The sequence below is a fragment of the Falco peregrinus genome, chromosome 1 (assembly GCF_023634155.1).
Source record: "Falco peregrinus isolate bFalPer1 chromosome 1, bFalPer1.pri, whole genome shotgun sequence".
Lineage (NCBI taxonomy): Eukaryota > Metazoa > Chordata > Aves > Falconiformes > Falconidae > Falco > Falco peregrinus.
In genome coordinates this window covers 123,698,863-123,716,169 of record NC_073721.1, presented here as the reverse complement: position 1 = coordinate 123,716,169, position 17,307 = coordinate 123,698,863, and the positions used below count along the sequence as shown (strand labels likewise).

At 48.0% G+C, this 17,307-nt stretch overlaps 1 protein-coding gene across 1 annotated transcript in view; it reads left to right on the top strand.

Annotated features, from left to right (window-relative positions):
- Positions 1-2,984: 2,984 nt before the first annotated feature.
- The window catches only part of ADAMTS17 (ADAM metallopeptidase with thrombospondin type 1 motif 17), a 192,968-nt gene continuing 178,645 nt past the window's right edge, over positions 2,985-17,307 (top strand). Inside the window, exons 1-3 of the mRNA XM_055792598.1 lie at positions 2,985-3,151; positions 3,815-4,176; positions 14,285-14,450. Of these exons, the coding sequence (XP_055648573.1) occupies positions 3,082-3,151; positions 3,815-4,176; positions 14,285-14,450 (598 nt within the window). The 5' untranslated portion in view covers positions 2,985-3,081. The remainder of the gene's footprint in view (positions 3,152-3,814; positions 4,177-14,284; positions 14,451-17,307) is intronic.

The window sequence follows — 17,307 nt, the reverse complement described above, 5'->3', positions numbered from 1 at the left end:
CGAAGGGTTATTAACTGTGCAATAATGGCCATGAAACTTGGCTTCCTCGATGTACACTTAAAATTGCAAAAAAATAAAACATGAGTTTCAGAGGGGGAGAAGGCTTGTCTCCTAGAAACTGCAGGGCCATATCCACTCTCTGTGATGGTGAGAGGAGGAGAAACACCCCCTGCACGCATGGGCTGGGGGCAGGGGAGAAATGCAATCACCACAACAGGACCACAGCCCCCTCCTGCCCCATGCCTTATCCTTATCAGTAACAATTTCAAGGCATTTCTGAAAAGCCCATGTTGTTAAATTAATAAAGAAAGTCTGTGTCTCACTGGAGCTTTGGGATTTGGATTCAATAAAAACACTGCTGCTCCTAAGACGGTTTCCTCTTTTATTGTGTGGGTACCTCTGCAGGGGCTTGTCCCTTGCTCTGGCTCCAGTCCTGGCCAACACCAAGGCCTGTCTGTGACGTTGCCCCTGTCATGGGGTGTTGCAGCCTCTTGGGCCCCTGCCCAGATGCTCTGCAGTCTGCGATGCTCAGCAGGGACTAGTCCTACCCCAATGCAGTCTGTGCTGGCCAGTCCAGGCATTGAGCGAGTCCTTCCATGCAGTAAGTTACAGACTCTTTATTAGTGCCCCTCTTCCCCCACACTATTAAATATATTCTTTCTCTGGTTTTTTTTTAAATTATTATTATTATTTAATATTTTTTTTGGGCAAAGGACTTTGGAAGGTGGGAGAAAGGTTCTACTAAAAAGTTAAGCAAATCAAGCCCCCCTGTTAAACCCGTTTGAAGGAAGAGATGAGGCACCAGCTTTGGTCCCTTAGCAATGAAGACGGCTGGTGGTCTGGGTTTAAACACGGCTGTTCAAGGCTCAGGCCAGATTTGACAGCTCACAAATCAAATTGCCTCTTGGTTCTCGGGAGTGGAGGATTGCCACGGATGGAAGAGCTGTGGGGGAACTGCTGCCCAGAGCTGCTGTGCCAGCCGGGGCCCTGGCCTTGGAGGGAGGCACTCGACTTTTGGTTCATAGCAGGTCAGGAGAGAAATTCAGGCTCTGAGGTTTTGTTTCAACCGTGTTATGTTACACTATTGACATACAGCAAAGCAGTCCTAAACTGAGTTTTCATCTTACTTGAATGGGTTCTGGGTCGGTACTTTTGTTTTGGTAACTTACTTCTTGTTAGAGAGCAGACTGAACCTTGAAAGAGACAGGAAAACACTGAGCTATTAAATCTCACCTGATCTCATGTTAAGAAAGTGAATTTGAGCCATGGGTCTTGGCTTCACTCAGATTTCGTCTGCTGGGAGCTGGTTGTAGGTCCTCGGTTTCGCTCTTGCTGCTGACCGCTGGTAACGTCCTCCAAGTGCCACTGCACTGGAGAGATGAGGAACTTCCCTGAGACCACAGTAGGAGACAGGACATCTGCGTGCACTCATGCCCATCTGGTGCTCCAGATGCCCTGCGCAGGGCAGGTCTTTCGGAGGTGCTACACCAGCCCGCTGTGTGCTGCAGGGTACCCCCTGATGCCTGGGAAAAGCACAGCCAGCGAGGTGAAGAGCTGGAGGCAGCTCTAAGATTCTGGCTCTCAAACAGCCTCTCTACTTGTGACAGGAGCAGACCTCAAAGCAAACATGGTTCTTGTCACCTGTCTAACGCCTGAAAGAAAGAAAACGGTGTTAATCCACTCATCTCCCTTACCAGCCCTTTTCTTAGCTCTACCCCTGTTGCCTGGCCTCGCAGGAGTGAGCATCCAAATCTAATTCCCCTTGCTCGTGGCTCAGAGCTGTTACCACTGTCAGTACAGCTACGGACAATTCTTGTGTAAGTGCTGCGCTGAGATCTGCCAGAGTCATTTGCACTCTTTTATGGGTCTTCCTTTGAATTCTTCTACAATTTCAGGAACAAAGTTGCAGATTTTTGCAGAAGGTTAAACTCTAGGACACTGCTCTGCTGGGCCACAGCAGTCCAAAGCTGCTAACATGTTGGGTCTTTACTGCTTTCCACCATGCAGCCATGCCAGGAGCACAGGATCCGATCCAAAGCCCACCGAATGCAGCGGAAATCTTTCTACTCTTGGAAATTGCCCTTCTGCTTCCAACAGCCCCTGGACAAGCCTGACTTCTCCTGACCCCTGGGCAGCCGAGGACACACAGGACGTGGTCCAGCTACTGGGGGGGAGGCAGCGCTTGTGGCTGCAGGATCTCAGCGCAAAGGGGAATTGGTTGCACCTGGGTCAGGATGAGAGCGTCCTCCGTACATGGAGTGGGAAAGGGAGCTGGCGGGGAGCTTCTTCCTCCTCTTCCTCTCCCAAACAGCCCCCTTAACTGGCTTGAACAGCCCGTCCTCCCTGCTTCAGATTAGTGCTTGCCCCCCCTCTTGTCCACTGCTGTAAAAATCAATTTTTATATCTCCTGAGCTTTATGCACTTGTTTCCATCCATGTGATGAGCGCTTCCAGGAGTACATAAGCTCACTGCCTGAATCTTGGTGCACTCATACATTGCCCACTTCATTTTTTTCCTGGTCTTCCCGGTCCTGGGATCAGTACTTCAGATGGTGGTGGGAAAGGCTGCGGGAGATGAAGGACTGGGTGGCTTTTGCTGTAGCTGCGTCCAAATTGTTGAAGCGGTGAAGCAAAGGATACGCAGCAAGCATGGCGGAGGGGATGGCCAGGCGGCTGCTTTTTGTCAGAGCTTCCGTGCCCCTCGCTGGGCCATCGCTCCCGGCTCCGGGGTCGTCCACCCGTGCTGCCGGGCGGGGAGAACGGGCGGCGGCGGCGCGCGGGGCAGGAGAGGGCGCCCCCTGCCGGCCGCCCCCTCCCACGTGTAGCCCTCCCCGCGCAGCCCGGCCCTCCGCCCAGCGCGTCCAGCTGGCAGCCAATAGGGGAGCGCGGGGCGCGGCCCGCGGGGTGCCCGCGCCAATGGGAGCGCGGGGCCGCGGGGAGGGGCGTGGCCGGGCGCCCACCACGCCGGGTCTGTCGGCGGCGCTGATTACTTTTTCCGAGGGCGGGGAGGGCTCAGTCCGGCCCGGGCTCCCGCCGCCGCCGCCGCCTCCGCTTCGCGCTGGGCCCCCGCCGCTGCCATAAAATGTTTGACGGTTGGCTCCTGCCTCTCGTGTTTCCCTGCCTGCTGCTTTGGGGACTGGACGCCGGCACAGGTAGCGCTTCCCTCCCCGGGCTCCCCGCGCCGGCGTCCCCTTCCCCGGCGGCGCTGACAGCCCTGGCCGCGGGTCCGGCGGGGCGGGCGGTGGGCGCCGGCCGCGGGCGGCAGCGTGCAGGCGCAGACCGCAGGGCATGCACCGGATCCCCTGCGTGGCCGCAGTCCCAGTCTGCAGGATGAATTGCTTCAGGCTTTTGTATTTTCTTTTCCTGTCCTCTCGCTGCTGCTGCTGTAACGTTTCATGTGGAAAGCTGCTGACTGTCCTTGGCTGCGGCTTCGGCTTGCTCTGCTTTTCCCCTTCTCCCTGCAGAATTTTATTGGGGTTGGTGAAATGCGATGCTTGTGTCTGAGCTATATATTTTTTTTTAATGATACAAGTAGCTCTAGCGTTCGCGTGATTCCTCTCTTCCCTGCACATTTTTGCCTCTATGTGTACGTGTATATATATGGAGGGAGAGAAATAAACCCCTTTCCTCCGCCGGCTCCATTGTCTCCGTATCCTGTTCAGTTTCTGCGCTGAAACGCGAGCGCCGGGCTGTCCGCGCCCCGGCGGGACGGGGCGTCCCCGCGGGGAGGGGGGTGCCGGCGGGGCACAAAGCCCCCGGCCGCCCCGTCGGGCCGCGGGTGCGAGCGCCTGAGCCTCTCTCCTTCTCGCCTGCAGCTGGCGGAGCGGAGCTGGAAGTGGTGATCCCGGAGCGAGTGGCGCTGGAGAAGATCCACCTGCTGCCGCCCGCCGTGCGAGGGGATCGCGGCGGCCCCCGGCGCCGGCGGGCGCTGCCGCGGCAGCGGACGGCGGCGGAGGCCCTGCTGCTCCGCCTGCCCACCGCCGGCGCCGAGCTCTACCTGCACCTCCGTCGCGACCTGCGCTTCCTCGCCCGGGGCTTCGTGGTGGAGCAGCGGCGCGGGGAGGCGCGGCGGGCGCCCGGCCCCCGGCGGCCCCCGGCGGAGCGGCTCTGCTTCTACACGGGACACGTGCTGAACCGCAGCGACTCCTTCGCCTCCCTCAGCACCTGCGCCGGGCTGGTACTGCCCCCCCGCCCCGCCTCCCCTCAGCGCGGGCAGCCGACCCCCGGCCTCCCCGCCCCGGGCCGCGGCCAGCCCTTCCGCAGCCCCCGAGGCTTTTTCTGCCAGCCCCGGCCGCTGCCCGGCCCCTGCCCCGCCAAGGCGGGAAGCGGCCGTCGGGCCGTGCCCGCCCCTCCCCTCCCCTCCCCTGGGCGCCCCGCCGCCCGTTGTCACGGCCGTGCCCTCGCCTCCCCGTGCCCCGGCGAGCGTGCCTGCTGTCCCCGGGAGGACCTTCCTGCCAGCCCCGGCCCGGGCGCTGGGAGCTGCCCCAGCCGCCCTGCCCCGCGGGGGCGGGAAGCGGCCGTAGAGCGGCGCCTCACCTGGCCGCGGTGCAGCTCCCGCCCGCGCCTGCTCCTCCGTGGTCCTGCCCGGCCCCTCGCCCCCCGGCCCCGGCGAGCAGTGCCGCTGGGCCGCGGTGGGTTTTCTGTCAGCCCCGGCTGCCCGCTGTGGGAGCTGCCCGGGCCTCAGCCAGGCTGGAGGGGCCGAGGGCCTGAGGCACAGCATTTCAGCTCTGGGTGGGCAGCCGGGCTGGCAGGTGCTGCAGAGGGGCGTCCCAGCTGACAGACCCCTGTCTTGTCACTACTTCCTTCCTCTGTGCTGGCTGGTGGGTCCGGCTGTGGGGAGTTTGGTCATCTGCCTGCCCGGCTCGCCCATCCAGCCGCTGTCCCTGGCCTCAGCACAGCGGGCTCCTCCACCGGCCCTTTCCACCCAGCTCAAGCGATCAGTGTTGGCGTGTGAAGGTGTCTGTGGTGCAGGGATGTCTGGCACCCGCATGGGTGGAGGAACTGTCCCGCTTGGGGATGCTTTTCCCACCTCAGGTGTCCAGGTTTCTCTGCCTGAGGCTGTAGCGTTTGCAGGTGGCTCCGCAGGGCCTGTGTTCTCTGCTAGGTGTCTGGGTAAGAAGCGGCGAGGTGTGGGACAGCCTTGCTATTTCTCAGTGGTGAAGACTGAGATGCTTAAGGTGATGGCTGCATTGTAAATCTTGCCTATAGTTTGAAAGTTCTTAAGAAAGTTACTGGGGCGTTGAGCATAGCTTCCCAGTACAGGGCCCTGGGATGCGTGCTTAAATTCTCGGTACGGACCTGTTGATGGACATTTAGTCTTAAACTATGTAGTAAGAAGCCTGTCATGTGCTTTGCACTTGGGGCTTGGCCCTTCATCATTCCCGGGCCATATGAGGGCGCTGTGCCTCGTGTTTAAAAAAAAAAAAAAAAAAAAAAAAAAAAAGGCTCTGAGGTGCTGAGTGCTTGAGTGGCGCTGTAAATTGAGCTGTATACCACTGAGGGCTTTCTCAGAGTTTAAAACTGTTATCTCTAGTTCGACCTTTAAATCACTACCGGCTCTGTGCTTTTGTCACCAGGCACATTTTGTTAATCCCGTTCATGAAGTGCTGGGCTTCCAAAGCTACCTACTCCAGCACATCTGAAAAGAACAAAAAGGCAGAGAAGAAACCTTTTTAAAAAGAGGAATGTAGTTACAGGCACAATATTAACTGCCTGAGATCAGGGAATGGAGGAGGGGGAATGAAAAAGATTGGCGATATTCCCAGTAGAAAAGTTGGAAAAGAAGCAAGACTAGTTAGTCTTTGTTCATTACTCTGCAAATACGAGCTGCAATGTAGCAGTATCTGTGTGTATCGTATGAATTCTAAGGAACAACTACATTGACATAATGGAGCTAGATGCACTTGGGATCAAAAAGTGGTCAATGTCAAAGCTGCTCGTTTGTGGCACCTTTTGAGGACCAAAGCCCATGCTGCCGCGTGTTAAGTGGCGGTGTTGGTAAAGCTCTGCCTTTGCCTGTGGATCTAGTCCTGGGAGTGCTGAGAGTGGTGTGGGCAGATGTGTTGGGAGATATGTTTCTGCATGTTGGAATACTCCTCTCCTATTAGAGGAATCCATTCATTTACTCTTCATTCAAATAGTCACCAGGAGTGGAAAAAGGGCTAAAAACAGGTGCATACAAATGAGTTAAGGTTTATAATACCCTTGTGGACTGAAAACTAAAGAACAGAAAACTTAAGTGTCTTTAAGATGAACCTAAACTTAAGATGAAACTCAGTAACTTTTGAAATGGTTTCATTAAATTGATCTACATCACCATGTAGATAGACCTTCTTAGTCTAGCTAAATGGACCTTTTGACTTCTTAACTGTTCTTAAACGTGAAACGTAACAGATTTTAGGCTGCCTTCAGTGTTTACGCAGCCTTTTGCAGTGGCCACACTAAATCAGCATACCTGTAGCGAAAGCTATGCAATTTAGCGGTAAGAAGTTTTCTGGGCTCAGAGGAATTAAGAATTTGCCTCAAATTACCTAGGAAGTCTTGAATCTGCCATGAGCAGAACTGAGGTCAGGTGACTAGAGGCCAAATTTTTTGCCTCCTAGTCTGGCAATTTAAAATACTAAGACTATCACTACAGTGGGTGTTGAATTTTCCCATTGCTTCCTTAAGCCCCGTTTGCAGCAGAAAGAATAAGGCTTTGTCCTCATCAGCAGCACAGCCTCACAGGTGGGGATATGGACAGGGCCTGCGTGTCGGGCTAGAAGAAAGACCTTGGTAGCAGAAACCTTGCAGTCTGTTTATCCTGGCATTTGTCTCTTGAGCAGTGCTAGTGCTGCAGTGGGAGATTTCCTGAAATATCCAGTGTGGGAGCGCTTGTTGGACTTGAGCTGGATGATCAAGACATCTCATTCAGAAAAGCTGCTTGCTAAAAAGTAGAGTAGGTAGTAATACTGTATACAGATCTCCAGCTGGCTCAAACTTTGTTGCAATCATATTCCTCAACCATGCCATAAATCACACAAAAAGTGATATAAAATGATCAGGGCAAATGGAGTTCTAATAAAACAAAATCTCTGACACAGTGGCATGAAAACTGAGCTACAACCAGACTGAGCAATTGCTTCCTGGTAATGATATCAGATTCCCAGTGCAGCGTCTAAAGGTTGTGTTTTGTTTTTTAAACTCTGCTCGCAGATGCTGCTGTTAACCAGCATGTGGTCTGCTGTAGTTTCCTGCTACAGCTTGCAATTGCATCAAGAAGGGTGGTTGTGCTCTCGTAGCTACATCAGCCCATAGCACATTTACGTCTGGTGTACCTAAGGTCTTATCTGCACAGTTAAAGTACTGCATGTGAGGATACTCCAACCCTCCTGTTCCTCTTGACAGCCTGGGAATTGCAGTGTAGACAAGAGGTAATATGTTCCTGAAAAGCGCTACCGTTTTCAACTTGGCAGGACTGTATCCTGTCTAGGGAATGCAGTTGTGTAAACACTTGGATTCTGACCACGCTGCAGGACTGAACTGTCCTTTCCTGGTGCTGGGGAGACACAGGCAGGAGCAAAGTTCTGCAACTCATTTGACCAGCACTAGAAGACAGTAGGCAATATAGGAATTTGCCTCTTTTTTGGAAAGTTCCAGCTTTGTAAGGCCACAGGGTGTGTTACCTTTAGTTGTGTAGTGCACTAAGGCCTCTGCTTCAAAGTTTGAGATCAATTCCTAGATGACATGTGTTAGGTCTCCAGCAAGGAAATTTGTGTTTGCTTGATATATCTCAGAACTACTCACCCATTGCATTCAGGTGTGATTTCACAGTCAGGTTTTGACTGTTGCTCTCAGTGTGCTGTCCTCACCCTCTCTAGCAGAGCAGTGTTACCTTCTGTAGAGCTTTTTCAATTGAAGCCTGGAAAGCACCATGTATTTGTGGTGATTACAATGATGCTTTTTCTGAGTCCTAGCAGGGCTTATCAGTCCTGCAGACAAGATAAGAGAGCTAGGCAGGGTCCTGTGCCCTTTGGGAAGACTTCTTCCCCAGCTGTACGTTGCAGAATGCTGCCTCAAGCTATGTGCAAAATGTGGGGTTCCCAAAGACTTAATTTGATGTACTAATGTTTTACCATTTTTTTTTTTTTAATTTTTTTTTACATGCTGAAGTGCTGGACTGCTTTGCAGTTGGTTGGACTGCCACGTCAGTACCTTACAACTGATGAAGGCTTTTCATATTTCTTGTACCTGAATTTCTGAAACAGTTACAGTTTTAAGAAGGTCACAGGTTCATGTTAAAATGAACGTTAGGTTTTGACTTAAAAATGAGCTTGAAAACTCCTGTCTGAAACCACATTGGAAAGCTGAAAATCACTGGGATGCATTTAGAGGCAGAGGTTTAATTCTAAGTAACTTCTCTTCCATTTTGAAATCTAGAATCTGATTCTGGGTTCAGGACTGCTCTTTGGCCTGTCTCTACTTGAAAGTGGATTGTCACTCTCAGTTCAGATAAGAAAAGAGGTTGTGGCTCCCTCCTGTTCAGCTTGTTCATATAACTCTTTCACACCACATTTTTGTCATCTTTGAACTCAGCAAGGCTTCCTTATGCAGACCAGATTGGTGGAAGTGGATGATGCACATTACAAGGGCTCATGGAATAAGAACAGTGATTTTTCTCTTTATAGGATAGAGTAGCTGAAGCTACACCTTGAGAAACGCACACTGGAATTTGGGAAACCTTAAATATTTTGCAGTATTGTCTCATACAATCTACGTAGAGAAGAAGAAGGCTTCTTTTCTTCCAGACTTCATGTATGTTTGCCTCATGTTTGTTAAGTCTCATGCAACTCCTGGTAGGCAAATCTTCCAGCTTGTTAAAATATTTCTGAATGGTGGCTCTTCAGTCTGGTGTGTCACCTTCACTTGGTACCATCCACAAACTTTGTGAGAGCATAGATGTAGACAAGCTTTGGCAAATACAGGCAAGGAGAGATGGTAGAGCATCGATCTGGAGTTCATGTCAGCCAGGTGTTTCCTTTTCTCTGGAAGGCTGGGCAGAGATGCTCTAAGTCTGCTGGAGGTGATAAGGGAAAATGCTGATTATTATGAAGTCATGACTGTGCATTTGAGTACTAAACAGGGTTAAATGCCAGAAATGTATTTCCCAGTTAACTGCAATACCTGGGAAATTGTGCCCCTGCTATTGCCCACGTTGCTGTTCACCAGCGATGTTGTAGGACCAGATGAAAGCACTGTTTGGATGCATTGCTCCTTCTAGGGACTCTGAATGCCCACTGATTTCCCAGCGGGAGTAAGTGCCTACACAGAAACTGGATGTCTCGCTGTGGGTTTGGATCCAATATAGAAGGCCAGTCAGGGCAAAGAGAAGTGAGTAGGTTGGACTGCAGCCCCCAGGGAACAAGCAATAACTCACAGGACTCCTAGTGAAACTGCAAATCTGCTCTGCTCTTGGGAGGAAAAGGAAGAAGAATATAGAAGATGCCACGGCCTGTTGGTTTTAAGCCTGGCTGCTTATCAAGTGGAGAGTGAGTGATAAAGATGAGCACTTCCACTGGTGGTTTGTCCTGTTTCTTAGGTACTTTAGATTGGTGAATTTTCACCTAGGAGGTGTTTGCTTTTCTTCATTGGCTGTAGAGGGAGATGATGCTTGGTTTAGAGCTCGGTCTAGATGCTTGGTCTAAAGCTCGGTGAGCTCAATCCCTGTCCAGTGGTAGTGAGTGTTTTCTGTGTACAGCGGCATGGTGCTGCCCTTCAGGTGACTGAAGAGCCTCTGCTGTTACGGGAACCAGTGCAGTGCAGGCATGCTAAGATTGTAAGATGATACGATTTCCCCTGAGGAAACCTTCAGCTCTGCTGAATTCTCTTGTCTGGGAGAGGAGCTGTCTGGCGTGTGTCCATAGCTGGTCCACGGGCTGAAAAGTAAAACCTCTTAGAATAACCATGCTGGGTTTCTCTGTGCTGGGTTTTTCTTTCCCCTTCCACAGTGGACAAAAGGGAGAGCACGTTGTGGTTTACTTGTTTAGCAGACTCGGAGGCTAGAGCAGGCTGGAACAGAGGTGCAGTCAGACATTCCTGGTTATGATCTGTTCTCATAACTGAGTGTAAACCTGAAATGACGCTGGAGCAAGACCTAATTTAAAGCTTTTGTTTTAAAATTGATTGAATTGCACTGGTAAGAAATAACTAACTGAAAGCCGAAGCATGGTTAATAAGGACAGGACTAAAAGCCATGTGAAGTTTACTAAATTGTGTTTGTGGTGTTTGTTGTTCTTCACTTTAAATATTAACTTTTAACTTTAAGGAAATAGTTAAACTAAGATTTACAGCATAACAATTGAGAAACTGAGAAGCGGTTGGAATTTGTCAGATGTTTAAAACTGTTCTCTTTTGTGCGTGTTCATATGTATGTAACTAATGAACACATAGGAGCAAAAGAAAAATCTGTTAAAGATTCAGCATTTCACAGGTCTCATTCAAAGATGTTGTGAAAATAAAAAGGGCTGGAAAAACAGTGTAACTATTGGAGAGTATTAACGCGTGGGAAGGTCCAGCACCACGAGCAGAGAACATTGAAGATTTGGATTTCTGTCCTGAGTTAGCCCTCGAGCTGCTGTAGCTCCACCAGTACTGCCAGGGGACAGAGGCAGAACAGTGAAGCAGGACGATATGATTACAAACGCTGTTTAAGTGCCAGCATTAACAGTCTCATTACTACCATTGTAATTTCAGTGATATAGTATGAGGACTTTCCTCCTTTCCCTGCTATCATTTAGCCTGAGAAAAGCCCTAGTGGGAAGGAATATAGTGTGTAGAAGAAGAGTGAACTACTGGTAGTGCAAGAGTAGGTTAGAGGGTGAGCGGATTGCTTGAGTGACAAATGTATGTATAAAACTAAGAGTAAGAGCATGTGAGAATATTTTGGTGGTTTGGATAACAGGGCCTTTTTTTGCTAGGGAGCAATGTTGAGCTGACTTCTAAATTAAGGATATTTCATATCCTTAATATGAAAGATATAGCCACTGTTAAGCACAGTGGTGAGTGGGGCTGTAGTGGGAAGTGTGGATTATTGTTTGGTTTAATCAACTTGTCAGTTGGGTTGCCTGCCTTTCCTGTTAGCTGAGCTGTGTGATTCTGTCAGCTATACGGTTCAGTCATACTAACTATAAAATCCAGGCTGGATTAGCAATGTAGATGACGATCAACTTCTACGCCCTTCTGAATTTCTGGGCTCCTGGTGATTCCTGTGTCTCGGGTGCTCTGGGATGGTGAGGCTGGGCAGCGGCTGCTTTCCTGGACACTAAGCAATACTGGGGTCTGGCACAATGGCAGGTCCTGTTTGTACAGGCTCTCCCAGTGGAAGAAGGATGAGAGGGAGTATCCCAGCTTTTGATATGTATCTCCCCAGGCAAACATGAATTGGCAGATCCAAAGCATTTTATTTAATTGGAATGATTTCCAGAGATGTGGGGAAAACAGCTCTGACAGTTGCGTGGTCTTCTGTTTTACTTCTTTATCTTCAAAATCCAGCTTTCTGCAGGCCCTGAACATTAATAGGGACTAGAGAAGAAAAGCACAGAGTGTTTGTCTAGTACTGATGTCTGATATCTCATGCTGAGATTAGAACAGTATAGTATCTGGTAGTTGGAGGATTTGAGGGAGGCAACATGAGGAATGCATTTCTTGTGGAAAAAGCAAAATAAGGACCAGAGTATTCAAGTTACCAGGTCCAAAAGATCTCATGCGGGAACACAGGTTTGAGGACTCTTTAGAACCCAACTGGCAAGTTTGGGGAAAATTTTAACTCCCTAGGAATACTTTACAGGCCCAATCCTGCAAATCCTTCCTGCTTGAAACTCTGCTTGCCTTGTCAGATTAAACTTGAGATGGCGTCTTAACCTATTCCAGGGTGAAGACGCACGCCTCTTTCCCTCTGTAGGTTTCACAATTCCAAAGCAAATGTGAAACATAAGTCCTTTCCAATGGTTTAAATTATTTTCACACTTGATGCCAGAAAGTTGGGATAATGTCGGGTGGTGATGAAACTGACTTCTTCTTACATATTTTTGGCACCAACAAAAATGGTTGGCAGTCTTTCAGGAGCTCTGGTGTGGCTTTTAGTACCATGGCACCAGATTTACAACCCTTCTTCTAAATAATTAAAACCTATATTAAAAAAGGGGGCTGGGGCTACCTCCCAGCTGGAAGATTGGAACAAGGAGGGGAAGTAGTGGAGAACATCGTAAAGGAGGCTGGAAGAATAAGTCACTAGAGCTTTTGCTGTCTCTGAAACAATTCTGACAAAGCCCAACTTGTAATTTAAATGACGAGGCAGCCCTTTTGGAAACTCCTGGGCAGAGTGGGTCTTGTAAATTGGTATGCATTCTGTAGGGCCAAGAAATAATGTCAATTTTTCTTCATAAATGGGAGCCCTTCTGTGAGGTGTCAAGGCATTTTATACTTAATCAGTGACCTAGCCCCAAGGGCATGGTCTCTTTTGAAAAACCTCAAAAGAGGCGTCTCTTGTCTGTTTAGAGACAGGGGACTAATTGTTACCACTGTGCTTTGCAGCCATGGCAAATAGAAACACTGATTATTTTTTTTCTTTTTTTCTTTTTTTCCCCCCCAAGTGCACTTTTGAAATTAGTGACCCTTTCTTAGAGATCCTGGTTTCCCCTGAATGTTCTTTAGTTAGTACGGCTGTCAAAAGGAGAGCTCTCATTTCTGTTAGCAGAAATTCTTCTTGCTGGAAGTACTAGGCCAGAGGGATTTCCTGGGTGTACGTGAGGACTGAGTTTGGCAGGGAGGTGTGGAAACGTACAATATACAGTATGTATGTAATGTATATTATAAATCATATTAGTACAGTCAGCTGTTGAATATATAGTATTTGCATGTACGTGCAGAGCATTTGTTTGGATGGTTGCCTGGCTGGCACAGAATAGGAGGGGGGGAAGCAAAAAAATGTCTGGTCTCCCTTTATATATGTATATAGGATGGGTGTTACAGACATGCAACCTAGCAGGAGGACCCCTTTGTCTGCTACTTTACCTATGAAGTGTACCATAGGCACAATCTGATGCCTCCTGGCAGGCCAGATGAGATGAGGCCTTTTGTTTCTAGCAGGAGAAGTTGGATCAGACCTAGAGGGTTCCCTCGGGACAGGGGGGTATATGGCAAAAAGCTGCATTTCGAGACTTCTAATTGCAATAGAAATAATCATTGGATTAATATAATGAAAAGTAAGAAACCCTCATGGTACATATTCACTTTCTCCCATGATTATAATCTCAGTGTTGATTAAACCTGGAGGCTTTGTTAAGTTTTAAGGTGATACCTTTACTTTCACTCTCTTCTTCTTATGCCAGAGACGGAGTGGAAAAAGCATAACGGAAATAAAAACTCTGGGTTGCAAGCAGAGGAGGGCTCTCCCGGGGCAGAAGCTGCCTTCCAAAGATGTTCTTGCCAGCCCTGGTGTAAGGTCTGGACTTGGTGCAAGAAAGGCAGGGGTTTAGTGCTCTGACCTGCAGCCTATGGAGTCTACTGTTATTTAGACAGGGTCTTTGCCTTCCTTATATTACTTATTCCAGGGATGGTGGAAAAGCTCGTGACGGGGAAGGTACAATAGCCCGTTCCCAGCTCGACCTCTGAAACTCAACCCATGGCTTTCAGGGAGAACAGTGCTTACTGTGTGGCCTCTATTGTAGTCAAGAAGAGGTATTCAGTCCCTGTACAAAAAAACATGGGTGGCTCTGCAACTCCAATTCACTCAGTGTTGTCTGCAAGGGTGATACACATAGGCAATCTCCTGTTTGCAGGCAATCTCACCTTTTTGCTCTGCTGAGATAGTAAATGCCTTTTAATAACAATGCAATTCTAGCTGGCAATTAGGAAGGTGATTATGAAAGAATTTCTGTTAATAGGATTTATTTGTCCTCAAGTGAGCTGAGTGTCTCATAAGACACATGTATCTATGCTTCCAGCTAGAGTGGTGCTCTAGCTGGAGGGAGAGAAAGAAAGGAAAGGAAAGGTGTTGACAAGAACCCCTACCTTTTCTTTGTACATGTACAGCGCACAATGTTTCTTAATAGTGCTCAGTGATAAGTATGAGAAGCAGCTGAAGTTCTTTAGTCAGTATTATGCGGGCTGAACGCTATCATGATCACTTTTCATTTCCTCACCCTGTAAATAATGATTGCAGTGAAATGATCTAGGTTCAGACTGGGTTGATAGACAAGGTTAGGATACCAAACTGATGGGGTTATTTTCTTCTCTTTTGTGAACAGGCTGGCTATATCCAAATTGGATCAGAGCACATGCTAATACAACCAGTGAATACATCAGAGACCTCATTTAGTGGAAAAGAACACTTCATCAGGCGTAGACGATCCACAAAATCAAGCTACCCCATGAAGTCGCACATTCCTGATGAGCACTGCAAGGTTGTAGCAGGTGAGCTTGAAGTGGCTCAAGAGAACAGCCATGAGTATGCAATTATATTTTTAACCGTTGTTCTGCCAGATATGTCTGTATTTTGTAATGCAAATATTCGGCAGCTGGAGATAGTGAAAAATGGCTTACTTTAATCAATCCTTTTGCTACCTGAAGCAGGAGTCCACATCACAAATGTAAAAATTGTTAAGACATGTGCTGTAACATTCAATTTGTGAGAGGATAAACTTTTAAATGGGTCAGAGTAAACTTCTGCCTTAACCATGTGATATGGCCACTGGTCAGGAAGGTATTCACAATGTTTTTAGCCAAGGCCCAGATTTTGAAACTGAAGTCAGTGGTGACTGGTGCTCTTTCACCTCACTTTTCAGCTAGAGTTGTGCCAAGTAGGCATGGATAGAATGGTGATCCTTGCATTTTAGAACACTGAAAGTGTCCCTTCAGATACTTTTGTATAATTTAATCAGAAGTGTCATCTGTGGAGTCCAGCTCCAAGGACCCAGCTCATAACAGGATGAAAAGGTACCTGGAGTGGGGAAGAAATGCACAGTTTCTCTTGTAAAACAACTTATTTTGTTTTTCATCTTCTCACATGTCATCATTTTTACTTCTGTCTAGCAGAGCACACAATCCATAATAAGAGTATATCAGGGTACGTGGTCAAATGGGCAGACTTTGTATTATTTTTTTTTATTGCTTTTGTATGGGATTATGTGCATTTGAAACTGCCAGACGTAGCTCAGCAAGGTAATTTTTTTAACTAGGAACTGGATTTTGCTTTTTCTTTCTGCTATTTGACTTGTCAGGCTTAAGCTCTAGCTATCATGCTATAGGGCTTTTTGTTTCTTTGAGTTGCAACTTTTAAGTTGTTTGCTTAAGGCTTTGTGAGATTAATTAAACTTTTATTTCCTCTTGCCTTGTGTTAGAGGGAATGAGCTCATAAAGATTGCAAAGAAACTTTTAGGGTCTTTGGCTTTCCTTGGAGATCTGTGAACCCAGACTTAAGGTCTGGGAGTCCAAAATGTGATAGCAGCTCATACAGACATCTAGGCTAGACTGGATACTGAAGGAGCTACGACTGTGACAGAAGGGATCTTGTGTGAGTTAGGTGGTGGAGTGCTTGAGCAGTTTTTGTCTGCCATCCTGTTACGCTGGCTGTGGGTACAGTAGCAGCTGAAATGCAGACGTGCCTGTGTGTGTGAAGCTATTCTAGACCAAACAACAACCTCACTAGCAATTCCTAGCACTTTTCTGCTTAAATAGTTCAGCAATATGTAGTATATTGTTTCAGTGGGGTTTCTGTAGTATAACAAGAGTTGGGAGGTGAACCAGCTTCCCGTGAAATGGCAGTGATTTAGTTTTTAATTGTGTGTCTGGCAGTTAATAGTAGACATTCTCTAATGCTCTGGATTCAGTTTCCAGTGTCATGCTGACACACCTTGCCAGTGTTGGGATCCTGGGCTTAAATCCTATGGGTCTCCACAGGTGGTATGAGGTGCTGGTGGCATGTTCCAAACTACCAGTCTTCAGTTGCGACTCAGTGTGACAATATTAAAGTTGTTTTTTAAATTAAAAAAAAAAAGTGATGGTTGTGGATCTGATTTAAGCCCAAGAGTTTCCATTGGAATGGGAGACTAATAGTAAGGAGATCCAGTTCTTCGGTGATGGTCCTCCTGCCAATATTTTTCTCTTGTCTTTCACCTTTCTCCAGTCAAGGCATCACAGAAGGTCAGTAGCTTTACTACATTTTTGCACTTAAGTGTGTGTGCCTGTGAGCTGTTGCAAACCTTGCTGGTGTTCTAATGCTTAGCAGCTGAAACCCTGAAAAGATGCAGCTGTCTCACACCCTTTTCATTTGGGTGGATTTTTTTGTTGTTTGGTGTGAATAAAAAAACAGCTGCTGATATTATTTCCTACTATTTTTCAAGGGAAAATGGCTAACTATTCACTGAACATATCCTGTCTTCTCTGATTTTTAAAGCCAAACACACAGATTGTCAGCTAGTATAAACTGGTCTAGTTTTTGGCTTCTTTGGAGCAATTGAATTTTATCCTTTCTGGAAGTCTCTCTGGGCGGGTTGCATGGAGGGTATTTTTTATGAACTCTGCAAAACCTCTTCTTTAGGTTTCAGTGTGCCTGTATATTCTGTTCCTTTTATTCCTCTTCTGCCCCATTACCCCACCAATATTCCAGGAGCTTCTGCCTTCTACTAGATGGACTGCATACCAAGCGGAGGCAGTGGGTCAAGGCATCTGTGCTGTCTTCTTCTGGGGTGCCAAAGGGACAAAATGGCAAGCAGGACTGGCAGGTTTAATGGGTACATGAGTAAGCCTCTTTGGTATGGGAACAGTTGAGTGGTCAGGAGCAAGTGCTGTTGTTGGATATAAAGGGACAGGGCTGCAGCAGGAGGCACAAAAGGCTTCCTTGTTGGGAACAGCACTGGGAGCAGATGTCTGAATGGACTGACTGGAATAGGCAGCCATGAACTTAAAGTTTGCCTGCATCTCTCAGGTTTTGTTTCTCTCTCTTTTTTTTTTTTTTTTTATTTAACCAAGCCTGTGTACCAGCAGAGATGACGTGTGCTTGTTCATAAGGTTGCCTCCTAGCTGGCACTGCTCGTTGGTAAATCTTGTAGCCAGACCTTTATTTTCTCTTGTGTGAGTTGAGCTCTTAGTAGTTCAGCAGGTTTATCATTCTCATGGGTTCAGTGTAAGCCAATCTTCTTTTGATTCTCTGAGTATGGAATCTTGGTTCTGGTTAGCGTTACAGATCCCCTACATCTCCTTTTAGAGGAAACATCAGAATTCAGCACCGCTCTGATTTCCTAGCCAAGTACTGTAGGTGCTGCAGCACTGG